The sequence below is a fragment of the Sciurus vulgaris genome (assembly GCF_902686455.1).
Source record: "Sciurus vulgaris genome assembly, chromosome: 19".
NCBI classification, from domain to species: Eukaryota; Metazoa; Chordata; class Mammalia; order Rodentia; family Sciuridae; genus Sciurus; species Sciurus vulgaris.
In genome coordinates, this window is record NC_136480.1 from 20,108,138 (window position 1) to 20,133,779 (window position 25,642).

General features: G+C 53.8%; 1 protein-coding gene across 2 annotated transcripts in view; it reads left to right on the forward strand.

The window, feature by feature from the left end:
* The window catches only part of PDZRN3 (PDZ domain containing ring finger 3), a 213,099-nt gene that overhangs the window by 152,887 nt on the left and 34,570 nt on the right, over window positions 1-25,642 (forward strand). The window contains exon 1 of one of the 2 annotated variants that reach the window (XM_079122575.1): window positions 18,363-18,984. The exons of the other annotated variant lie outside the window; for it this stretch is intronic. Within the exon in view, the coding sequence (XP_078978701.1) occupies window positions 18,916-18,984 (69 nt within the window). The 5' untranslated portion in view covers window positions 18,363-18,915. Of the gene's footprint in view, window positions 1-18,362; window positions 18,985-25,642 lie in introns of those variants that run through there. 2 annotated transcript variants of the gene reach the window in all.

Here is a 25,642-nt window from a genome sequence, read left to right on the forward strand (position 1 = left end):
GTAACTCTTGGACAGCCCCAATCAGCTGCCTTTCTACCACCGCCTGTGAAGGAAGCCCGCTGGAGACACGTGACATCACATTGTTCCCCGCCGATGGGCTTTGGGGGACGGGCATGCCCTCCTCCCCTGCTCAGAGCTTCTCCCAGTTCTCTGGTGCTCGTAGCCTTAGTGAGACTCCTGGGCTTTACATCCGTGGGGGCCATTGGCCATGTGTAAGAAACTCTCGTGAAGCACGCACAGCCTGGTACCAGGCCCAGGCTTCCCACCTGCCCAGGGGCTGCTTCCCTCGTCTGTTTTCCTGCTGGTTTTAAAACAGGGAGCCTCATGCAGGAACCACCTTCTGTGAGCTGAGTTTTGACTACAGTTTTTACCTGTAGGCCTTGCCTACCCTCTGCCCTCAGAATATGGGGAATTCATGCTCTAAAGCAGCAGAGGCCACTTCAGTTGTTGATCTAAAACATGCTAGAGGTTTTATAATGGTTATTTACATTGGCCAACGCTGACCCCTCTGCGGACGACCTGTTGATGTTGGACGAGGATAAGAGGCCCTGAGCACAGTGCAGGAAATGGAAAGAGATCAAAAAGAACAAGCACGTCGGCCTGGTGACGGGGCTTCCTGGCTCTCCATGGAGATGGGCCATGCGCAAGGAGGTTTCCACAGTTGCGTTATTTGGCACGTTTCCGGGAGTCAGGCCTTCTCTTCGGGGACGCTGAAGAGAGTTTCCAACCATGTTTTGCGTGACGATAGATCAGCGCGCTGTCGGTGGTATAAAGTCGTCGTGGGTCACATGAAATTGTACGTCAGTGTACACACACCTGAGGCAGGAAGGAGCAGTTGTGCTCTTCATAAGAGGAGGCACAGCCGCCTGGTGTGAGCGTGTTTCTGTGACGTGAGCCCATGTCCCAAGAGTTTTCCAGAACGGCCCGTGAGTTCCCTCCGGCCTGCAGGCTGGGAGAGGGCCGCGGCCTGCGCTCTCAAGACTCCTCTTCACCTTCCGGCTCCGTTTCTTTGACTTACTCAGCAGCACGGGGCCAGTTTGCTCGGAACCCGTTTCCTGCGTCATTTACCAGCATCTGCATGTCAGCAATGAGACAGGAGGATGCCTGTGACTGACAGGTGACTGATCAGTTATGCAGAAGGACAAGTTCAGGACAACTGCAGTGGACTTTGGAGAAAACAGATCCGTGGCCAGTTCACAAATATCCCCACAGCTTGGCACCGTGGTTACCCCATGACTGTCTTATAACGCAGGGCTGTTCAGCTGTGTGTGTCTGTGTAGTCAAGTGTGAGTGTGGATCTGGGGATGGCGTCAGAGTAACTCAGAACTGGGTGCCAAGGAAAACTGGGTGCCCCTGAAAGAGAGCAGACAGGAAGTGGAGTGTTCTGGAATTCCAAGTAGGAAGTCAATGTGTGACTAACAGCACCTGCTGTCGCTGGGGCGGCTGATCCCAGGAGCCTGGCCCAGCTGGGTCTGGCCTGGCCCTCCGTGGCCTTCTTTCTGAGCAGAGTTCCCAGCCGGTGCCTCTGCCTGCAGCGAACTTACAGAGAGAGGCGAATTTAAACAGAACTACCTTTGCAAAGTTAGAAGACGCATTCCCTTATCCATTCATTTTAGAGAGCTCTGAGAAGTGGCTATTTTGTAGTTTCTTGGAGCAAATAGCAAATGACTATCGTCATGCTGGTGGTAGAGAAAAGAAATGTTTGGTGCTCAAGTTCAAGTTCACACACCATGCACATCTGCATCTGTGGACTCAACCCACCAGCAAATAAAATGTTTGTTTCAGTGTATCCGGGGTTTGGGGTGGGGCTCAATGGTAGAGCATTTGCCCAGCATGAGCCGTGCCCTGGATTCCACCCAACACCACACCACACACATGCGCGCGCACACATACACACACACACACACACACACACACACAAGTTCTTCCATACTGAGCCTGCACATATTTTTTTCTTCTTGTCATCGTTTCCTAAATAATGCCATTTAACAACTGTTTACACAGCATTTACACTGTGTGAGGTATCAAAAGTCACCTAGAGAGGAGTTAATCTTTACTGGAGAATGTGTGTAGATGATATGCAGCTCCAACACCAGCTCTCTTAACAGACTTGAGTGTCCGTGAATGCCGGTCTAGTCAGGGGTCTTAGAACCGAGCCCCCTCAGATATCAAGGGAAAACCTTATTTGTGGGACGATGGCTGGAGAGGAAGGATTTATTCTATATCCATGAAGGCTTTTGTCCTCTTGAAATGGGAGTGAGACCCGTCCCTGTGGCTGGATCGTCTGCAGCCAGGCGGCCTGGTGAGAAGCGTGCTGTCATTGGGTCTGGGTCTCTCTGGCCTTCCCCGTTTTCTCGGTCTGCTCTTCATACCCATATTGGATTCCCAGGAAACACAGGAGCGCTTTGATCTTTTAAATCTACGTCTTCAGGGCTGTGTGCGGGTGGGGAAGCCTGGGCATCTCTGGGGCTCAGCATGGAGAAGGCTGAGGACCTTGTGCACCACGATCGTGGGGTGAGGAGAGGCCTGGCGTCAGAAGCCATGTTTTAGCACCAGTGGGCAGGTGTGCTGGGGAAGCAGAGACGCTTTGCCTAAGCAGGCAGCATTTAGACAGGTAGTGGGCGGCTCAGCGCCTCTCTGAAACCAATTTCTTTGCCGCTTTTCTTCCCTGTACTTCCTTGTCTTCCGTAACCCTGTTTGGAGCATCTTTGCTCCATGACCAAAGTGACAGACTTGAGTCTCAGTTGGATTAATCAGTGTGCTCTGTGATCCATGGCAAGCGCTCCCCCTAGACCTTGAGAGTCAACACGCGTGGCGTTTGTGGTCTGCCGGCTGAGTTGTTAACTGGGCTGATGGACTGGTTTGAGGATCTGTATCCCTCTCGCCCGTGCGTCCACACATCCACTCCCAACAACACAAATATTGACTGTCCCAATCGTTCATTAGCAGTAAAAATTTGAGAGCAATTATTTTTTTACTGCGCTTGCCCTGAAAGACACCATTAATTACTTTATTGCCTGTGGATTGGAGCCAGTTTCGGTGTCCCAGGAGCCCGATCCCCACCCCAAGAAGTATTCGCAGCTCCGAGGAACGCAGCGTGGATATCATCTGGCGAGCAGGGTGCCGACCTGGTCTTCTGAAGTGAGATGTCAGGCCCTCTGCCTCCCTCGGACTCCTTCTGGCGCAGAGCCCCGGTCTTGATTGGCAGCCACGGTAGGTCCCCCCAGGCCTCCCCTCCAAACAGAGACCCGCGTCTGTGAAATTTGGAACGGGTCAACTTTTTAATTTCCTCTAATTTTTTTACCCAAAAGCATAAGAAATGCTGCAAATCATCCTAGAAGTCCTTACCAGGCCCAGGAGCTTCTTTGTCGTTGCACTTTGATGTGTGCATCCTGGGGTAGGAAAGCTGGAGAGAGCAAGGACCCCAGGAAGGCAGCACCTGCCCCTCTGTCCTCTTCTGCTCTTCAGCCTGATCAGAAGGGTGCAGCCCAAGGGGAGTCTCAGGGCCTCTGCAGGATCTTCCTCCTCCTACTCTGGTTAACAGAAAGTCTCCGGGGATCTGAACTTGTGTCTGAACCAGCTTGACCATGCGGCTCTGCTCGATCTGCAGGTCCCGACCCACCGTGTGCAACGTACGGGTGTGTGTGTTAGAATCGAACCACTTCTTTACTTTAAAAACAAAATGGATTGTGTGTGCCCACGTCCTCCCCTACAGACAGAAAACGAACTGTGGCTCACCGAGGCTCCGGGCTCACACGACACCTCAGTGTCCGTTGGCTGTGTTGATCCCCTCAGATCCCCACATTTGTATCTGGGGTGCATGCGAACGTGATCCCAGTCTGCATTCACGGACCAGGTCGCCCTTTTTCAAATATAAGTTGAAATAGCGTAAGGGTAAGTTCAACGTGGGCTGGAGGCTGCGCTACGTTCCAGTCCTACCAAGAAGGTTTAGGGCCCGTGGCCTGTGATCCCAGGACAGAGTCCTGGGGAATGAACTTAGGCCCCAAGAGGCAGGGCTGGGATTTTACATATGGAAATATTGTAGGAAATCGTTCCTAAAAGCCAGTGCAGCAGAACTGGGTTGACATACCTTCATCCTCGGAATGTCTTAAGAGTGAACTTGGAGTGGGGAAAAGCCGGGAGCCTTCCTCTTGTCCCCGTCCTCTGTAGCAGCTGCCCGTGGCGGGCAGGTGGCATGTACATGTGGCCCTGACACCGTCTGGGGAGCTGGTTTGGTTTTTGTTTGCCTTTTCTCAGCCAATTGCCTTTCCTGAAAGCTGGCCATTCCTGGTGCTTCCTGCACCCAGGCTAAGGCATTGTTTAGCCAGTGTTCAGAGGGACCGTCTCCTTTGTGGCCCATGTCATAGGAATAAAAGTCCATGCTGCCACTTACTACCTGTTAACTAAATAATCAGTCCTCCCCATTTGGATTAGATCACTTGTTCAATTATTCTTGTGTGAAATCAAAACCTTGCTTATCTTACTGAGTGCTGTGTGATTTTACACGCTGATCCCTTAACGTCGAGATGCGGGGCCTGATTAACAATCAGACTGCCAGGAGAGAGAAGCAAAATAATTATTTTTTCAATATACGAGTCCCCGTCATGAGTCCCAGATCGATGTGCGTCTTGGGGAAGGTTTGCCCTGGCCATGGGTCAGGGACTGCAGGGTGGCCTCCCCTCACATACCTATGAACACGAAGCCCGGACACTTGGGTGTGCCAAGCAGGTTTTTCTTTCTTTCTCTCTCTCTCTCTTTTTTTTTTAATGATGTTTAACAGCAGCCACTGGGACCTAAATCAGAGCATCCAGTGCCCAGAGATGAATATTAATCAGACGCCAGGCCATGGTCCCTCGCCGAGGTTGACAGTTTAAAGGATCAGTTAGTTAATTAGAAGATGACATGGCACACGGGGTCCCCAAGCTCTGTCCTGCCTTCTGTCTGCTCTTTTCGTTTTCCTTTTTGACAAGTTGGATTACATCATTACTTGGAGTTTCGCTGGCTAGTCCCACCATGAAATGAGAATATGTTAAACTCTAATTATCTGCGATTTCTCCCTGCATCTCTGCAAAGACCAGCCTTAAAATGAAACTCAAAGAAACATACAGAACTGGAGGTTCAAAGGCCCGTGAAAACCAGCCTTCGGGATCCAGCCACACCACGCTGTGGGGCAAAATAGGGTTCTTCCTAGTATCAAAAATTGGGCTGCGGTAGTCATGGCGGCTGCTTTTCAATGTGAAGGTGCCTGTTCTGACTTGTCCTCAGGTGTGGGGGTCATATCAGGCTTCCCAAGGCTTCTCTGGCTTGGGGTGACAGATGTTGTGAATGACAGCTTTATGGGTGGCCACTAATGATGTCTCCCTGTGTTTCTTACCCACCACTGGTAGCCAAATACACCCAAAGTCTGAATCGCTCTGTTCTCTAAACATTTTTTCTTGTTACAATATTGCACTTTTAGAATTTCTCTTTTACATAAGGCATACCTGTGGTCCATAGAGGAGCTGCAGTCCCAGAGGAATTAAGATTCTGATCAGTATTTGGCTCTTTATTTTCTGGCATAATAATTTTCTGATTAGTTATACATGACAGTAGAAGGCATTTTGAAATACTGTACATAAATGCAGTATAACTTCTCACTCTTCTGGTTGTACATGATGAAGAATCACACAGGTCATGTAATCATATATGCACATAGGATGATAATGTCTGATTTACTCTGCTGTCCTTTCTACCACCTGCCCCCTCCCCCCCTTCACTCCCCTCTAATTCAAAGTACCTCTATTCTTCCCTAGCCCCACCCCTTTATTGTGAATTAGCGTCCAAATATCAGAGTAAACATTCGGCCTTTGGTTCTTTGGAATTGGCTTATTTTAGTTAACACAATAGTCTCCAGTTCTATCCATTTATTGGCAAATGCCATAATTTCATTCTTTTTTAAGGCTGAGTAATATTCCATTGTGTATATATACCACATTTCTTTTTATCCATTCATCTGTTGAAGGGCACCTAGGTTGGTTCCATAGCTTAGCTGTTGTGAATTAAGCTGCTATAAACATTGATGTGGCTGTATCACTATAATATGCTGATTTTAAGTCCTTTGTGTATATACCAAGGAGTGGGATAGCAGGGTCAAATGGTGGTCCCATTCCAAGTTTTCTTGGGAATCTCCCTACAGTTTTCCATAGTGGTGGTACCAATTTGCAGTCCTGCCAGCAGTGTATGAGTGCACCTTTTCCCCCACATCCTCAAGTTTGGCTCTTTAAATGAAGCTCTTTCTTTCTTTTTTTTTTTTTTTTTAAATATTTTTTTAGTTGCCAATGGACCTTTATTTTACTTATTTGTATGTGGTGCTGAGGCTCGAACTTAGTGCCTCACACATGCAAGGCAAGTGCTCTACCACTGAGCTACAACCCCAGCCTGTAAATGAAGCTCTTTCTGACGCCCTTGTTGGAGCGAAGCCTTCCCCCTCTCTCCCGGGTCCACTCTGCACACATCCGTCATGGCGCATCTAAAGCTCAGTGGCGCCATGTGAGCCCTCCAAGACCCCAGGTTGCTCCGGGGAAGGGCTCAGCATCCTCCCTGGGACACACGAATAATGAAAATGTTTAAGAAGGAAAGAGACTGAGCTCCACGGAGCGGGGCTGTGCCGTGAGTGGGCCCCTCTCCTGGGTACCTCAGCCCTGGGGAGGCGCATCTATCTTCACTCCCACGTGGCTCCGTGAGGACGTGCAGGACATGGAGCTGCGCCCTGCGCTCTCCAGGCTGATGGGACTGTGGCCACGTCCCCACTGGCTGAACCCCAGCGGGGGTGACGGAGCAGCAGGGTGTCTTCGGGTGTCAGAGGGCGTTTCCACCGCGCCTTCCTGTTGGCCGCGGATGGAGACAGGACAGAGGTGGGAAGGAGAAATCGGTGGCTGTGCTCATTATCATGCTGACCGCCTAAGCAGCAGTGGCCCTCAGGTGTGCCCATGTTTGTTCAGCCGACAGGAGGACAGAAGGGCGCCGGCATGGGCTGCCAGCGGGCTCCACGGGGAAGAGGAACATCCCTTGATGGGAGGGCACAGAGGACAAGGCCAGATGTCATGGGGAAGTCGAGGCAGGTGGTCCCGTTTAAGAGTAAGGACGTTAACCTGGCAGCCCTATTTCAGCCATGCCACAAGCAGCTTGCAGCCCTGGCCACAGGTCCCTCATCCGCTTGGACCACCAGGTAATTAACCCTAAATGGATGGAGGTGGCCCTCTGTCCTCCCGCTAGCTGGCTGGAGCTGAGGACTCACAGGTGGCTCCTGGCTGCGCCTGGGAGCGTGTCACACCCCTGGACGGGACAGTGCAGGGCAGTGCTTGGCTGGGAGGGAGACCCGACCACAGGGTGGAGAGGACAGAGGGAGGGGAGGGATGGGTAGACCAGGAGAAAGGTGGCCACGGACCCGGAGGAGGGAGCCGGTTGGGCCAGGGCGGATCGGAGCGGGCTCAGGACGGCTCTGGAACCACCTGCCGGCCTGCAGAGGGGTGGACAGGCTGGAGGACCAGATGGGGGCACTCACCTGTAAGGCCAGAGAGGCCTCTTCCCTGTGTGGCCGGGGACAACAGGGAGGGGAGACAGCCTGGGCCTGCGAGTAAGAAGGGCCGCGGACTTGGTCTCTGGGCCCAAGAAGGGGCTTGGCTACGTGGCATGCACAGCATGGTGCTTTCTAGAGGCGGACGAGAGCGGAGGGTCAGCCCAGGTCCCCGTGAATCAGCCGGGAACCGCTCCGTGCCACACCCTGGCACCAGAGATGGACGACGTGGCGTGGGCGGAGGCAGGAGCTGGCGCAGCTGCTAGCCTGCCGGATGGCGGCTCAGAAGGCAAGGACGCAGAAAGCGGGGTCACCATTTTAAAGAAGGAGCTGAGCTGTCTTCCATCCTTCAGGAACCTGGCCGCCCCTCCCACTCTGCTCACCTTCTTCTCCAGCCTCCCAGGGTGGCATTGCTCTCTGCACCTGCAGGGCCCAGCGCCTGGCAGAGGGACAGGGCAGTGACATTTAGTAAATACGGATCTGTTCTCTTTCGCCCATCCTTGGATTATGCTCCGTGATTTTATAGTGTTTTCCTCCCAGTGAAGGAAGTCACTGATGAATTCTCTAGGTCCTTTTATGGCAAAGCGGGCCTCTGTCCATCCTGTTGGCCTGAGCGCTTTGTCACGTCACCAACCCATGGAATCCAAAAGATGGCGCGTCCTCGGTCCACGCTGGTAACCACGGCCTGGGGTGGGGGGCAAGGCCCCTGCGTGGCTCGGTGGAGCAAGGCTGTGCACCTCAGCGTGTGTCCCTTTAATACGACACCCCCCTCGGGTGCCTGGCCCGAGTGCAGGGCATGAAATCGGCTGCTGCTGATGTCGCTCAGTTCTTCTTATAAACCTGGTCTCCGAGCACCCAGTCATCCTCCCTCAAGCTGATGTCACCCGCCACCCTCTGCCCACCCCATGGGTACCACCTGAGAGATGTAGGCTCGGGCCTCCCCAACATTTGGACGCACGTGAGTGGCCTCCCACCTTCCTGTGTGTGAGATGTTACTGTCTCGCTCCGGCCAGCCCACTGGCGGTCAGGTGTCTCCTACCAGGACCTGCTTCAGATTACCGCGGTGTCCCCTGCCCCTGGGCTCTGGCCGTGAGACCAGAATCCCAGGCCAGCCTGCTCCTGTGATATACTGCTCTCCGCCCCCGCCTCACGGTGCAGGGAGCTTTATTAGCTTTTGGACACACGTATATCCGTTTTCAAGATTAAGTGCTCTGCCAATACTTCTTACCCAGCTCTCAAGTTTACTGAGTTGTTATATTTTCCCAGAGAATGTTAAAAAAAATTAGTATAGCCATTCGTGGGAGCATTTCTCTCTTAAAACCAGCCACTGGTCATCGTGGTGTTTACTTACCTAGTCTCTGAAGTGCCGTTTTATGTAGAAGGTAAATCCAGGGTGAAGCGATTGCAGACTGTCGCACGTGAACCTATAGGAACAGGTGAATTATGAAGCCTCAGTCTGCGAGGTTTTTTTTTTATTATTATTATTCTTCAAGTAAATCTTTTCCTTGCGGCTTGTTTTTCTTCTGAGTGATTTTGATATATTGAGCTGGCTTCTCCTTGCTGCCCAGCTGATCCATCCAGCGCCAGCTGCTCCTATTCCCCCCCACCCCCCAGTTCCTTGGGACATGAATGGCTAAGTGTCACCCATGGCCTCTTGATGAGCTGTTAGGAAGGATGATCTACAACGGGCCGCGTCCTAACCCTACCCTCTGGCCAAGGGGGAGAAAGAAAAGCAGACAAGAGATGCTCCTGGGGCCCCGGTCACCCCTAAGATCCTCCAAAGCAAATGCCAAGCAGTTTGCCCCTGGGGACACTGAGCTGTATATTCAGATTGGGACCCTCGCGGCCTCTTCTCCGGTGCCACCCCTGGCCGTTGGTCACCTCCCCTTCACTCCAACGCACCTGCCAACCACAGCCTCTCTACCACCCCTTCTGCCTCTTCCTTCATTCGCCCTTGAGGCCACCACTCGGTGGACCTGCCTGCCGTGGTTCCTACCAGGCAGCTCCAGCCTGGACAGATTTCTCTATGTCACATGCCCTCCATCCGCCTCCACCAGCTCACCCTGGACCATTCAGAGCCACCGGAATCTCACAGACCCCGGGGCACGGCCCGGGAGCTCGCTGTGGTTGTCTGGGCTGGCCAGGCTGGGTGTCCCGCTCTGTTCTCTGCGGTCACTGCCTCCTGCTCCTTGCCTGGGGAAGCGTACGCTCCTTGGGTGCGGAGACGGTCACAGCACCGTCCCTGTGTCCCTGGCTGGTATTTCGGCACAGACGCTCGGTAGAACTTGCTCGTTGGTGAATCACTACACCGAGGGCATTTAGTGGGCATAACTGGTGGGGTCCTGCCCTCTGGAACTCACAGCTGTCCTTTCAGAAGGGAGGAGCTGTCCTGGCCGCCATTCCGCCTCAGGTCCTCGGCGTAACCTGTGCCTGTGTGAGTGAAGTGCTCGGAAGGACAGGTGGACGTGATGCCAAGAGAGCCTGGTGCTGGCAGGGGCAGCAGAGCCCCGGGAGCTGCAGGTGGACTCGATGGTGCGGGCGGGGCTGGCGTGCCCGTGCCTGGGACCGGAGGACACAGCCAACACCTCGCCAGGCCGTGGATGACAGGGACCTTCCAGTCGGGGCCACAGGGTCGTAGAGCATAATGGAGTAACAGGACTGGGGACATCCGTCAGAAAACAGAGCCCAGCCCGGGAGGGAGCCAGGCAGAGAAGCGGGCAGGACAGGAGCAGGGAGGTGACGGCGAGGCTGAAACTCGGTGCTCGGTGCTGGCGCCTTCCACCTGGTGGACGAGTGGGATCTCTGACGTGGTGGCGGCGGGTGGAGTCTCTGTTCTGCAATTGATATGACTCCCCTAGCTTTTCAAACACGGTAGTTAGTGAGGGCGACTTTCCATTTGTAACAGGGATTAGACTTAATTTCAAAAGTGCATCTAAGCAAGGACAGGTGCGCAGCCCTGAGGGAATATTCTGTGAGCAGCAGCAGAGGCGCGAGGCGTGGCGGCCGGGCCTGGGGCTGGAGTTCGGAAGAGCCCATGTGAGGGTTGCTGCACACCCTGGCCGGGGCTGAGGGACTGCTGGACGTTGGCAGCTGGGAGGCCACAGGGGCACTTAGCCAGGGCTGAGCCCATGTGCCAGGGTGGCCAACAGTGGCCTCAAGTGAGGCGGCCACTCCATGAGGGCAGGATCACGGTTTCCTCGCTCAGGGCAGGTGACCAGCGGGGACATGGAGGGATTTGGCAGAAGGTGCCAGGCGAGGCTGTGGTTCCCACCCGTGCCACAGACAGCCGCCGCCACCACCCTCCCACCACCCTGCCCTGGCGGGCGAGGCTGGGAGCAGCCGGTTCCCACGCCCCCTCGTGGAGTGAGCTCACCGGAGACACAGTCGCCATCAGGTGGAGGAGGGAGGCGGCCGCGAGCCCAGCCGCTGTCCCCACCTGTGGCCCTGCCCGAGGCTCTCCTTTCGGATTCTCTCTGTGACCAGCGCCGCGGGCAGGACCGGGGCAGCTGCCCCCACCCCGCAGCCTCAGGGGGGCTGGGAGAAGCTGAGCGGCGGGACCGCACACCCAGCTCCAGGGGACGCTGCCTGCTCCTGCTCATTGTCCTCACGTGGAGTGCAAGGTCCCGCTGGCAGAGCCTAGAAATTGATTAAAAGACGTCAAGAAAATTCTTTAAAAACCCAGGTTCTGAAATGCTCCTGACTTTTTTTGAATTACCCTGTGACTTAAAATCTGGATGTTTCCCTTCGTGGTCCAGCCTCGTCTGAAACCTCCCGCCAACTTCTCTTCTTTTTAACTCGGGACTCGAGCTCACGTCTCCTCCGCTCTGCTCCAGGGTGGGGACCCTGGTGTCCCATGACACTCTTTCGGGCCTGGCATTCTCTGAACCCTGGTTTAGAGTGGGCGCTGCTTGCTTGTGTCCTCAGACTCTGGATCCAGATCCGCCCCCTTCCCCCACTGCGGCCTCTGGGTCCTCTCTCCCTGCACTGGTCTGACACTCTCCCTGTCCCTCTTCCCCTTCTTTCTCCACTCTTCACTCGCCGCCTCCTCTGCCATCTCTCCTGCCTGGGGTCCACACTCAAATCTCCTTTCTCGCTGCCGGCTGGACCCCCACCTTCAAGGGTTGGTAGAGGACCGGGAAGTCCCTGGAGACCCGCAATACCCGCCAGCGCAGCGGGAGCCTGTCGGGTCACAGAGCCTCTGTCTGTCACCCACACACGATTCTGAAGTGCTTGTCAAATTCACACGGGCACAGGAAGATGCGAGGCACCGCACAGCCCGTGGGTCGGGCCGCTCGGGGCTGTAAAGGTTAAAAGGAGAGCCGTGCCCAGAATCAGGTTGGCACGCACCATGGTTCCGGCCGGTTTGCCCTGTGCTGCCGGGCAGGTTGCGTGTATTCTTTACGGATCGTGCATGTTGGCAGGATGGTCCCGTTTCACCGCGGCTCCTAAACCACTTTCTTTACGGGCTTCTCCATTTCAGTGTGCTCATAGGCATCCCCATGAGGACTAAGGCCACGCCCACTTCGGGGTTCGGCCAGCCCAGTCCCCAGCTCATCTCTGGCAGCGGTGGCAGCGGCGTGCTGTGTTCTTCAGTAAATGCCTTTGCCTCCCTGAGCATCAGTTCTGTCTTGGATAAAATGGGGAGAAAAGGGGTCACTACCCCATCATGCTCTGAGTGTCAAGAGGACTTTTGCTCAATCTTGTGGGCAAATGATGGTGTAGAAGGTGAATCTAGCACACCGCCTGTCCTGACTGGGCTTACAAGTGATGTTTATAAAATCCATATGCACAAACACACACACACACACACACACACACACACACACACACATAATTTGGAGAGGGGCACCAGGCATTGAATCCAGGGGTACTTAACCACTGGGCCACATCCCCAGCCCTTTTTTATTTATTTATGTAGTATTTTTTGAGGCAGGGTCTCCCTGAGTTGCTTAGTCGCTATGTTGCTGAGGCTGGCTTTGAACTCTCCATCCTGCCGCCTCGGCCGCCCGAATCATTAGGTGACAGGCGTGCACTCCCGCGCCTGGCTGTATTTTAAAATGGTTGCGCTGTCCGGACCTACTTCACAGACTTGATTTTGCTTCTCTACAAAGTTTGCGATGCTGACCCTCTGGCCCCTGGGGCCAGGCTGCTGACCCCGGCTCTGGGACTTGGGGAAGGTGTTTCGTTGTGGGCACTCGGAGACCGTTCAAGGTAGCGCCGGGGCTGCAGTCCCTGGCCGTGCTCCTGCCCTCCGAGCCTGGAGCAGCCTCTCCACTGCCAGGTGGAACCCCTTCCGGGGGCCCCGGGTTGCCTGCCTCTCTGCAAGTGGTTCTGCCACTGTGACCCAGTGGGCACCCTGCACTCCCCGGCCCAGGAGCCCCTGCGGCAGCTGCCAGGCTGCCCCTCGCCTCCCCGGCGCTCAGCCTTACTGACGCCAGCTCGAGGCCTCCTGGTGGCCGGGGCTTGTTCTGCAGACGGCGAACTGAGAAACCCGCTCCCAGCGACTCCAGCTCCAGCTGGGGGAAGTGGAAGCACCCGTTTGCCACCCATGCCAGGAAGAAGCCCGGGCACCGTGGGGGGGGTGATACACCAGGTGCCGCGGGACCTCAGAGGGAAAAGGCATCTCACAGGGCAGCCCTGGGCGTCAAGCCCATCAGAAAACTAGGGCCCTCTGCAGAGGTGGGAGGTTGGAGCTGCTTCTGGTCCTGGTGGCCCGTCACAGGTCCCTGATGCTCAGACTGCATTTGGCACCAGCAGCTGGTCCAGTCTGGAGACACGCTTGCCCACGTGCACGGTGTTAGCGGCAGCTGGGGCGGGCACACTGTGCGCTGCCCGACCTCTGCCTTCGCCCCGCTTCCTCACATGCCACCTCCCGAGGCCCTCCGAGGAGAAACATCGAGGCCCAGGCCTCCGGGTGCCTATCAGGTACCTGCAGCCCAGCACAAAGTCCTCCAGACAGCAGCCGCTGGGTTGGATGAGCAAAGAAAGCATCAGCCTTTCCTTTGTGAAAGTGAGCGGTGAGGTTTCAAGAGGCTCTCCGGAGGCACATCCACACTCAGGGCGCTGGCAGATTTTTTTTCAGCCCTCTGACTCTTCTGTGCTTTCTGACATCTCCAAGCTGGTTTTCTCTGCTGCGATGGCAGGTCCTCATCCACGCTTGGTTTTCTACCAGCCGCTGATTCCTTGCTCCACAGCCACGGGCCACTTGCTAACTGTGGTTCAGACAAGCTGTCGAAAAGTCACCTCGATGCAGGGAGAGTTAACTAGAAGTCACTGAACCGTTTCCTCAACAGGCTGATTCTGAATCTCTGCCCATAACTAGTTTTAAAACACGGAGGACTCATTGCCCTGCCCGTGCTTTGTGCAGGCCTCTGGCCTGGACCGTCGCGTGGGAGCAGACCTCTCTGTCGGCGTTGGACACTGTGGTCCACGTGGTCAGCATCCTCAGAGCCCAGAAAAGTCCCTGGTACTGAGCAAGGTCGTTGCTCAATACTCGATTTCGTCATAGTCTGTTTACCAAGCACCCTCCTGAGAGGGAGCTGGGGACCCAGGTCTTGTGCTGGAAGAGCTGTCTCCAGGGAGGAAGAGAGCAAAGCAGGCCCCAGATGACACCTGGATGTCAGTCACTCCCAGGGAGGTGTGCAGGATGTGCCGGGGCACACCCAGTGTCCCACGTCCCAGGCCACACGTGTGCAGATGTGGAGCTGTGAAGTTAGGCACTGCTGGACACCAGGGTGCAGGTCCAGAGGGGGACACAGACCAGGCCTTGCAGACTCGGGGGCCACACACGGGGGAGCCGAAATGATCCTGAGGAGGGTGGGTGGGTCAGCTCTGTGTGTGCACAAGTGTGTGTGTGTGTGTGTGTGTACGTGTGCACGTGTGCGCACACAGGATTTTTTCTAGCCATGCTGTACAGTCCAAACTGAAGCAGGGGAGTTCAAATCAGGAAAAAGACTAGTTAGTGAATCAGGGCGACCCAGAGGGAAGCTGGAAAGAGCCCCAGGAGAGGCAGGCCAGCCAGCAGGCTCTGCCGAGGTATCTGGCAGGCAAGGGGCAGGAGGAGTCTATCCCATGATGAGCTGGTGGCCCCGAGGGTGGCCCTGCAGGACTGGTTTGTCTCCTTGGCTTTTTCCAAAACTCTTCCCAGAATCCGACGAGGCTCAGCTGGAGGTTTGCAGTTTGAGGAGACCCGCGCTCCTCCTCTACTGGGGGAACAGGTATCAGTAGGTAACCCCATCACGGGCTGCAGCCCTGAGCTTGAATGGGATCGCTTACTCAGCCAGTAGGCCCAGGGAGCACCTGTGGCTGCGCCTGGCCCCTGCAGTCCCTGGCGACCGCATCATGGAGGAACAGTGATTAGGGCCATTCCCGGGCGCCTTCGGCCTCTTCTCTTCCCTTGTCTCACTGTGACTTTTTTTGGTGACCGTATTTTGCACTTTATTCTTAACTTGCACGAAGGCAGCAAGAGGCGGGCGTCTGATCCCCCAGAGCAGCGGGGACAGTGCCCTGTGCCCTGGAGAGCTTTTCAGGGTGGTTACTGACTCAGGAAAAGCCCTTCAGCATCTTCGTCCAACAATGCGTGCCTTTGTGTGGCTGGGAGCTCCTCCTTTCTCCTGGGACAGCTGTTCTCTCCAGCCAGCTCTGTTGCAGACAGCTTCCTGTTGCCAGCAGCCCCTCTGGGCCTCCCGCCGCCCCTTTCACCAGCGGACCAACTGCCATGGGGGCGGCACGGCACGGGTCAACCCTCTTCCCGAATTGTGTCTCTTACTCTGTCCAAGCAACATTTTGAAAATGCTGCAGCGTCCAGGATGTGCTAGAGGATCGGGCCAAGTAAAGGGAGCTCTGAGTGCAGGTGGCCCCTCGGACAAGTCTGGTTTTAGGCCAGTGGTAGACCCGTGTTTGGCATTGCTGGTTCCGAATGTCATATGAACTGCACAAGCGGAAAAGCAGCCACAGGTGGCATCTGCCTCTGTCCCCCCACCCCCCCATTCCAGCAGGAGCCTTTAGACACCTGGCTCTCTTAAGCATCCTTCCAAGACATTTCCAAAGCATGGCTCAGGAACCCACGGGGGTTCTGGACGCTTGTTTCTGGGGATCCAAAAGATCAGAAGCATTTTCACAAAGGTACCAAGACCTTATTTTCCCCTCTCACTCTTAATTTAAGAGTGTGCAGAGCAGTGGAACCTTCTAGAGGCTGCGTGCCAATGTCATGGGCATCTGAATGCAGAAGCCAGTGGGGCAGTCCAGAGAGCCTGGGGGGAATAGAAAACACCACCCTGTCCTCCAGCTAAATTCTGTTTTGGAAAATACAGCAATTTCATAAATATATACTCTTTATGTTACTATGGAATGGGTTTGTATTGCTATTTTACATGAACGAACAAATGCTTCTAGATTTGATTGTCTCTACTGTGATACATACTGATGGAAATAATCCACATAAATAATGGTTCTTTGGGGTTCTGCGTTCAGTTCCTTAGCCCATTTATTGATGGGGTTACTTGATTTTTTGGTGTTATCTGAAGTGTATGTGGTGAAGCTTTTCTCCTGATCTGTCGACTCTCTCTTCACATTACTGATTGTCTCTTTTGCTGATTCTCAACCATTTTTAAGAGTAGGAAGTTCCCCAAGTCCAAAAAGTTTGAGTCAAAGGAGTTGTTCTCCAACCTCTTAGCTTGGGCTCGGCGTGACACTTCTTTTGGCTGTGCAGCAAAATTAACTGTGTGAAGCCCTAGTGCAAAGGCAGTTTAAAGGCCCGCTGTTAGGGGAGCAGGGAGCCGGCCGCAACTGACATGGGTCAGGCGACATAGGTCGCCTTCATGGAGGCACCTGCAGCTTGGCTTTCCTCCTCTTCCAGGTGCCGCTGGGCAATCTGTGCTGTCACTTGTGGGGCCGTGAGACAGCTAGGCCACCCTCAGCAGCCCAGCCAGCCTGTGTCCCCAAGCACCCTCACAGGGCCCGGGTGGTGGGACTTCAGACGCAGTCCCTGCCGGTGGGAGGCTGAGCTGCTGGCTCCAGGGAAACCAGGGACCACAGAGGCTCCGATGGACAGGGTGGTGGCTGACTCCAAAGAGGGCACACCTGAACCTTCTGGGACGTGACGGACAAGGCACATGCTTACAGGCCTGGGGGTTGGGGCTTTAATCCGGGTGTAAGGGGAAGCCAGCCACCTAAGCACATGGCAAAGTGATCCTGTTTCTGCTTTGTAGAGACTAACCGTGGCTGTGGAGAATAAGCCAGTGCCCAGAGGAGGGGTCTCTTTTTTTTTTTTTTTGTACCAGGGTTTGAACCCAGAGGCGCTTAACCACTGAGCCACACCCCCGCCCTGTTTATTTTTTATATAGAGACAGCGTCTTGCTAATTTGCTTAAGGCCTCACCAAGTTGCTGAGGCTGACTAGGAACTCACGATCCTCCTGCCTCAGCCTCCCAAGCCACTGGGATTACAGGCATGCGCCATCACACCTGGCCAGAAGGAGTCTCTTGTCCCCCTCCACATAACAGCAGATGACGCTGCCATGCGGGGCCGCAGGCAGAAGTGGAGAGACTTGAGATCTAACTTGGGATAGAACAAACCAGACTTCTTGAGGGTCTGAGTGTGGGAACAGGGGAGGGGACAGGCATGAACTCCGGTTTGGATCTGGGCAGCTCTTGCTTTCTCAAGTCACAGCTGCAAGACCTCTGCAGGCGAGTTGGTTACATACCTGTCGTTTAGAGATTAGGAACCCAGTGCCAATGACATGTTCACAGATCAAAGCAAAAGCAAGCCAGCAGTCAGAACTGCTGCCCGACCCATCTTGGCTCCCTTCCCTGGGAGTTCTGGTGGTGACACCAGGTGACAACCGACCTAAAATGCAGACTCCCTTCCTCCCTCTCCAGCAAGTCAGGGCTGTGAGCTGGTCCCAGCAAGTCGGGATGCCTCACCATCCTTCTCTGAGAAATGGGACCAGATGCATTGCTGGCCACCAGCCCAAGCAGGATTTTATTGGGCTGGGTTTACTCACGTCTCAGGTGTGTCTCAGCTCCCAGAAAAAGAAGCATTATTCTCCAGGCCCTGTGACGCCCCTCGATGGGACGTGGGAGTCCTCCTGAGACAGTTCGGCCTTTATCAGATGAAGGGGGGCGTGAAGGCTCTGGAAGGAGCTGTGAGAATTTCAACCCCCAGCCGGTTTGGTGGAGGGAAAGGTACCTGGGCATGTCCTTCAAGCAGTGTGGCAGTTGTTCATACAAAACAAAGTTCTCTTAAAAGCTGGCGGTCTTACTCCGAGAGCCCAAAGGGGCCGCCACGATGCAGGGTAGCCAGGTTCCAAGTTCTCTGCCGTCCCTGCTCACCTCCCCCATCACCTTTTCCTTGACCCACGACTCAAGGCAGAGGGATGGAAGTCTAGGCAGGTGTGGAAAGCAGACCTGTGTCTGCAGTAACCAGTGGCCATCAGCTCAGCAGGGTGAGCTCTGAATTACCTGCAGCATCGTACGCCCGGGCGATGCACGGAACTGGCTGCTTCTGTGCCTTCGCAAATAACTTTGTTCCCTTGGAACTGAGAAGGCCTTCAGGTAACGATCATCGGCTGCTCACCTGTAAGGCTGCCTCTCCTGACACCCCTGGCTGCTCTGCATTTCCACGGATCTATCCTGCGGTTTAGATTTTTGTATTTCATTCATATGCAGAGAATTTTCCCCACAACTTTGCGCGGCACTAAATATTACAGGAACATTATTCCAGACATGTCCTTTCCATAAAACCTGTTTATATGCCATCATTATCTGCAGCATTAAATACATTTTATATCATCAGGAATTTTATGATATATTTAAAAATGAATTCCTACTTAGCTGAAATGCATTAGGGATTATCCTAGGAGACCTTGCTAGAAACGCAGACATGTTTGTTTGTAACTGCCAGAAAATGGCTTGCAAAATTGTTAGTGTCTTTTATTATTCCCTACCACCGGAGCACTTGCTTGTTAATTAGAGAAATTTCAACTGTCATAGTTGGCAATTATAGCTTCTGTATCATTGTCTGTTATGAATAGTCAATGAGGGCTGATTAATATGCATGAGCGGCAGTATATATAGCGTGCACATTGGGCCACAATCCAGCTGCCAGAGTCACTTGGAGGAGGGATCAGGGGTGTGTGTGTGTGCATGCCTGTGTGTGTGCATGCGCGCGTGTAGCCAGGGAAGGCAGGCGGGCGTGCAGGCGGCCGAGAGTGGCTTTCCAGCTGGGGAGAGCGCCGCCAGTGCGAAGCCTGCCGCCCGGCTCACCTGAGGCTTCCCCAGACAGCATCAATGCCTGCGCGCTGACGGAGCTGCCTTCCCGGAGCTGGCGGGGACTCAGCCTTGCTCTGACGTTTCTCCAAACATGGGATGCAGCCTGTGCAGCCTGCAGAAGCAAGAGGAGCAGTACAAATTACTCTATGAAGTTTGTCAGGTAACGCGCGGCGTGTCGCTCCGGAGGCGGGTGCAGGCACGCAGCTGGCCGTGCGTCCCTTCTCGGGAGAGAATGGGGGATGTGGGTGTGTGTTTTGTGTTCCAAATGAGCCAGCCTTTCTGACCTTCCCTGTATCTTTCCTATTAAATCTCCCAGGAAATTTCCCTGCCAGAGGCACTTCAGTGCCCAGATTTGAGACGCTAAATAGATGTTGATGGTCGTAAAATGTGTTTCCAGCAGCCCTGTCACAGAACGCGTTAGCAACTGATCTCTCTGCAGAGCGTCCAGCTGGAAGGGTCAAAGAGTGGTCACACACCCTTTGAACAAGTTGGGGAGACAGGGACAATGATGAATGCCTGCAGGGTTTTGTCTCTGTTTACAAGTGGTCCCAAGGCGCTCCCTCCAGCAGAGTACCCTGCTCCCTCTCTCCGCAACTTCCCGGCACGAGACCTGTGGTTCAGATCCGGGCTTTACATTTGCCATTTCTGTGCCTCTCTCTGAAAATTTTAACTTCAGGAGCAGGTGCTTTGATCTTGGGTCCCTCCACCCACGGCAAATGACTCCTATTTTCTTCTATAACATTGCTGATGTGAAATCTCAATAGAGACGAAATTGGATATTGACAGCACAGCCCCAGAGAGCTCACATCTGTGTTGAGTGTTTTCTTCTTAAATATTCAAGTCCTGGTCTGAACTAGGAGGTTGAGACCATTCTGAATCCTCCTCTTAAGTTTTTCTTCAGTAATCAGAAAATCACCATCCTATAAGTGTTTTTAAAACCAGAACATTTCTAAGAAGGTTGTTAGGGCAAGCAAGAAACGAAGGGTACCGGCTGATTTATGCAACAAAGGGCACACTAATATTTTTTTTAACCAGCCAGACTTAAAAAAGAATTTGATTAGCTGTCAGTTGGGTGTCGTTTTCATATTGGCCACCAGAGGGCGCAGACCATCAAAGAGACAGAGGTAGCTAAGAGTTGGCCGCATCTCTAGACAAAACTGAATGGTACAACGACCCTGAGTACATAAAAGGTGTCTGTGTGTCTGTCTGCCTTCTGCATGAGGCATAGGAAAGATCAAAGCAACCCTTTCGAGATTTGACCCCCTAATGTGCATCTTAAATAAGTCTTAGGAATATGCTTCTGACTTGAAAATTCATGCTCGGGACTTTGCTGGACACATTTCCTCTTTGGAGCAGTCCAGGGGTAGGTGGACTTGGGCATGGTGTTGTAGTCCTCCACCTGCTGAGTGACCCCGTGCAGCCAGTGGGGCTGCTCAGGAGCCGAGCACTGAGCTGTAAACGGGGCAGAGAAACAGACACTCCACCGACCACGTGTTACGCTAAGGGCTGAGCTGCTGCAAATGAAGTAGCCAAGCACCGGGAGTTAAGTGGGAGTTTTAAAAAGCTCCCTTCTTTGCTCTTTATCCATAAATGCATCAAAAGCACAACTCAGCGGTGACCACTACAGACAGACACCAGGGTCACTGCCGCATCCCCAGCAAGTCTGTGCATACGCCCCCTTTCTTCACCTGTACTTTCTGGTGCTCTGCGCTTCCCAACAATGGGCCCCCAAAGAGAGCCTGGATTCTGTTTGTTTGTTTTTTACTAGGTGAATTTACGTGGAAATATTTCTGGCTGAAGCATTGTGTAGTAAATAGCTGATAAATGACTACCATCTGGAATACACTTTGTCAGCAATTTAGGAAGCCAGGCAGATTTATCTGCAGGAAACTCACACTACTTTCTGGACCCATTACCCTTGTGCCAACTAAGTAAAAATCTCCCTTCCTCCTCTTCTTTGGGAGTCCTGAACCATGGCATAAAGGAATTTGCAAAACACTTGCAGGAATTAATAATTGCATTCTCTTGCTTATTATGCAAAGCCTTATTAGAGCAGAGGAATTAAGTTTTCCATAAATTATGGTTCCAGAAGGTCCAGTACGTCTGGCTTCAGTAAGCCCTTGTAACAGCAGCACAAAGAGGATCAAATATTCCGGGGCTCAGACTTCATCCTTTCCTCGTCCAGAGATAATTCAAAGAGTTGCTCTTCATTAGCGCCGTTGGCAAGCTGCCGACGGTTTCTTTTGGGGTCTGCTGTGAGCCTAATGATGCAGAACACAGTGTTGCCTCTCGGTGCACACACACCTTATTGTAGCTTTAATCACATTAGAAAACAACAACAACCCATGAACTTGCCTGGCCGTTAAGGGGCCTTGCAAAGAGGCCAGACTCCTCAGTGGCCGGTGCCATGCATTAACAGATGCACCAGGATATTTGGGGACATTTGAGTGCATCTAAGGAGAAGACCGGACACACCTTCTGCCTACAGCAGGGTCACGGGCAGCTCTTTGTGCTTTTATAATAATGGTACCATCCTGGGTCAGGGCACCAAGGCAGCCTGTGCCTGATGGAAATTTGAATTTTAAGTGAGCAGTTGCTTCTTGCTTCAGAAACTTCAGCTGGTCTTGGGTGCCTGGGAACTTGATGAAGGGGAAGAAGTAAAGGAGGGTGCTTGAAGGTTGCTGAGGGGTGCAGTCTCCTGTTTGGATAGATTAACTGGCAGGGATCTCGTGCTCTGGAGGAAATGGGATTGGGACCCTCTCATCTCTGAGGCTGGGGCTGGACTCTACCAAGGGCTGTGATCAGCTTCTGGGACCTGAGGGGGCGACAGGGTGGGAAGGTCAGGCTGTGGGCTCGAGGCCAGTGCCTCCACACCGGAGGATACCATGCATCCCAACCCGCCTCTCCTAATGTCCATCAGGGTTGCTTGATACCATAGTTACCCTTTGCTTAGGCAATAGGGACATAATTCAGGTTGGGACTTGGGCGTCAAACTGGACATTGTAGCTAGTGCATCCCCTAATGCAGCCTTTCAAGATGACCAGGAGAACGTCATCAGATGGCAGCAGTGTTCTTTGTGACATCTGCCACTTGTTGAGCCATCCACTTAGAATGCAGCAGCACTGCAGAAGTTTCCCACCACAGCCACACGACGACACAGGTGATGCTATTAGCTCTATTTCAGAGATGAAGAAACTAATATACCCAGGAACCGTGGGCAGGCTGGGATCGCATCTGCTCTGTGACTCCCAAATCTGTGAGTCTTTTCTTGCACAAACCATTTTCAGCTGTGTCAGTGGACAGAGGAGCAGTCTTATGGGGAATGCTTGGTAGGTCTTGTTAAAAGTGCCCTCGCCTTCTGGGGGCTATAGAGCGGCGTTCTCAAGCAGGGACCCCTGTGGCCTGTCACCTCTTAAAGAGAGTTTCTAGGTAGCCTCTAGTCTGCCATGCCAGGGGGAGAGCATGGTGGGCAAAGTTAAGTTCCCATTAACTTCCTAGTGGCTTTCGGGACAGATGATTTCAGAAAGCTTCAGTTCTTCATGATAACAGGAAATATCTAAATGTCTGAAAGATGGATCTGTGACTTTCATGCTACTTGAACTTGTTAGTTTTGTAAACCAAACACTTTGAAAACTGTCATGCTGGAAACTGATAGATGTGCATGTTGATGGGTCCTTTCTAAATCAACCTATGAACCGGTAAGCCAGAAAAACCCAAATATCTGTAGTAAATAGTAACCAGACTCAGCAAACCTATGGAGCAGGCTGGAAACTTGAGTGCACGCGAGCCTGTGTTCATATTTAATTAGCGACCTGTGCCGCTCCATCAGATGGGTTTGCTGCTGTGGAGCAAAGCCCTGCCAGTCGGCTGAGAACCAGCCGGGTCATGGTATGATTAAGCGTGGCCTGAGTCAGTGGCAGCTAATTGGATGAACATAAACTTGACCTCCACACAGCGGTGCTGAACCTGGCAAACTCGTCCTGCAAGGACCATGTTGGCTTAAACCACCTCCCAATTCCAAAAGCCTGGCTCTGAAGCTCTTTTACATCCTCAGTGCGTTTAAGCAAAGCAGGTTGGGGTAAAGAAAGTCCACCTCTCCCCACCTTGACAGGGGGGCCTTGACTGAGGATGCGACCTGTCTATGGCCAGGCAGGTCCCTTTTTAAATGTGGCGTTTATCTGTCACCGGCTGCTCTTCTCTTGCCAGTGAACAGTGTTGGCTCATAAGCACTTTTGTGGAGAGTCAGCTATGCAAGGGAACAGCCTGACCTGGGCTTTGTCCTTCAACTGTCATAGAAGCACAGCTCGGGGTACAGGGCAGCTTTCCAACTTTGCCCAGAGGACTGAGGTCAACTGGACACCACCCCAGATTAGTGCCCTTTGTGTGTCCCCATGTGTCCTGCCCACCTGTGTCCTGCTCCTAGTGTCCCCATGTGCCCTGCCCACCTGTGTCCTGCTCCTAATGTCCCCATGTGCCCTGCCCACCTCTGTGTCCAGCTCCTAGTGTCCCCATGTGTCCTGCCCACCTGTGTCCTGCTCCTAGTGTCCCCATGTGCCCTGCCCACCTGTGTCCTGCTCCTAATGTCCCCATGTACCCTGCCCACCTCTGTGTCCAGCTCCTAGTGTCCCCATGTGTCCTGCCCACCTCCATGTCCTCCTAGTGTCCCTGTGCCCTGCCCACCTGTGTCCTGCTCTTAGTGTCCCCGTGTGCCCTGCCCACCCGTGTCCTGCTCCTAGTGTCCCCATGTGTCTTGTCCACCTCTGTGTCCTGCTCCTAGTGTCCCCATGTGTCCTGCCCACCTCCATGTTCTGTTCCTGGTGTCCCCATGTCCCCATGTGTCCTGCCCACCTCCATGTCCTCCTAGTGTCCCTGTGCCCTGCCCACCTCTGTGTCCTGCTCTTAGTGTCCCCGTGTGCCCTGCCCACCTGTGTCCTGCTCCTAGTGTCCCCATGTGTCCTGCCCACCTCTGTGTCCTGCTCCTAGTGTCCCCATGTGTCCTGCCCACCTCTGTGTCCTGCTCCTAGTGTCCCCATGTGCCCTGCCCACCTCTCTGTCCTGCTCCTAGTGTCCCCATATGTCCTGCCCACCTCCATGTCCTCCTAGTGTCCCTGTGTCCTGCGCCTGGTGTCCCCAGGTGCCCTGCTCACATCTGTGTCCTGCTCCTAGTGTCCCCATGTGTCCCCATGTGAGAGCAAGGAGGGGCCTTGCTCTCTCCTCCTCAGCACCCCGTCCTGGCTCATAACCAGTCATTCTCGAGGCCGTTGACCAAATTAACTCCTGGGTGAGGACCGTATCCGTGGTCCTGCTTGGATCCAGAAAGGGTTTTCGCCATGACAGTGAGTCCCATCCAGGGTCTCTCCTGGCTTCCACAGGTGCAGCTCCATATTGCCATGAGGCAGGTAGTACGGGGTCACGGGAGCCCCTCTGTGTCCCTGTCACGCGCCTGCCATGGCAAGCACAAAGAAACATATGGAAAAATGCAGCTTTAATAAATGCGTTCTCTTCGCTCATCAATAATGCAGGCAAGGTCACGGTTAAAGGGCAGAAGGGGGTGCGCGGAGGACACCATCAGCAGCTCCGGGTGGTGGCACAACCAAGCCAGGCTCCCGCTCGTGTGGGATGGAGCAGGATGCACGGCATCCCCGCTCCAAAGCCCGCAGAGCCCCTTTCTAGCAGCGTCCCCCACGCCCATGTGAGTTGTCATAATACCGGTTAAATGCAGTCAGGCTGCACTGCCAGACATCCCCGGCCACCCTGAGAAACGTCGAGGGCGACTCCGTCCCCTCCGAGTGACCTGCTCAGCCTCTGTTCAGCAAGGGCATGTTGAATTGTACGTCCATGGGCCAAAGTCAGGAGGAAGGTCCCATGTCCCCTCTAGGGTCACCTGCCTGGCGGGATCCATTATATTCTAACACTGATACTCAGTGTATGATCAAGAGTAAGCTGAAGTCGTGCGCAAGTGAAGGAGAAATTGCTGAATCGTGCTGAAGTGGTTTTGCACACTGGTCTTTTATTCGGAGGGACCCACAGCACCTTATCCGGGTGCCGAAGCGTCTCTGGCACTCAGCCGACTCTGACTCACTCATTCTCCGTGTTCCGGGTCTGCAGGGTCCTCTCCCAAGTTCGCTGTCACTGCTGGATCATCGTGTCCAGGTGGGTCTCTCCATCTGAGTTCCATGCATCCTCCATGGACCCTTTGCTTTCTGTTAAACCAAAATCCCTGGCCACAGAAGGACTCCTGCGATTTCTGGCAGAATCTCTTTGTTGGGCGAGTCAGTAGCAGAGAACTCACACCCCAGAACTCTTAGATGCAGATCAAACTATGACTGCCTGTGGATCAACACCCAAAAAGTTTTTGTGATCGAGAACTTCTTTCAAGTAAACCGTCCTGTAACACCTGCTTTCCCACAGGGAAATGGAAGTCTTGTCTGTAGAAGTTCCTTGAGTCGCACGCACGTATGTGTGGCTGACCATTTTCTTTTCCAAATCACCCCAGGCTCCAGAATCATCCCCCCTCCCCCGACTCACATCCGCCTTCTCCCGACTGGACTCCTTCCCTGGAGTGCATCTCTTGGGAGAGATTCCCAGTGACATGCATGGCCGGGCAGAAGTCCCCTGCCAGGAGGGAATGTACACGGAGGAGGGACCTTGAGACCCAGCAAATCCGTACTTGCCAAATTCTAGGGAAGATGCATTTGTACGGGGGTCTCATTCTGAGCAGGAGCTGGACAGCTGCCTCCGAGGGGGCAGGTTGTGCTTTATGGAGCCACTTCTGGGGGGCTTTCAGGACCCAACCCAGTCGTGGAACAGAACCTTCA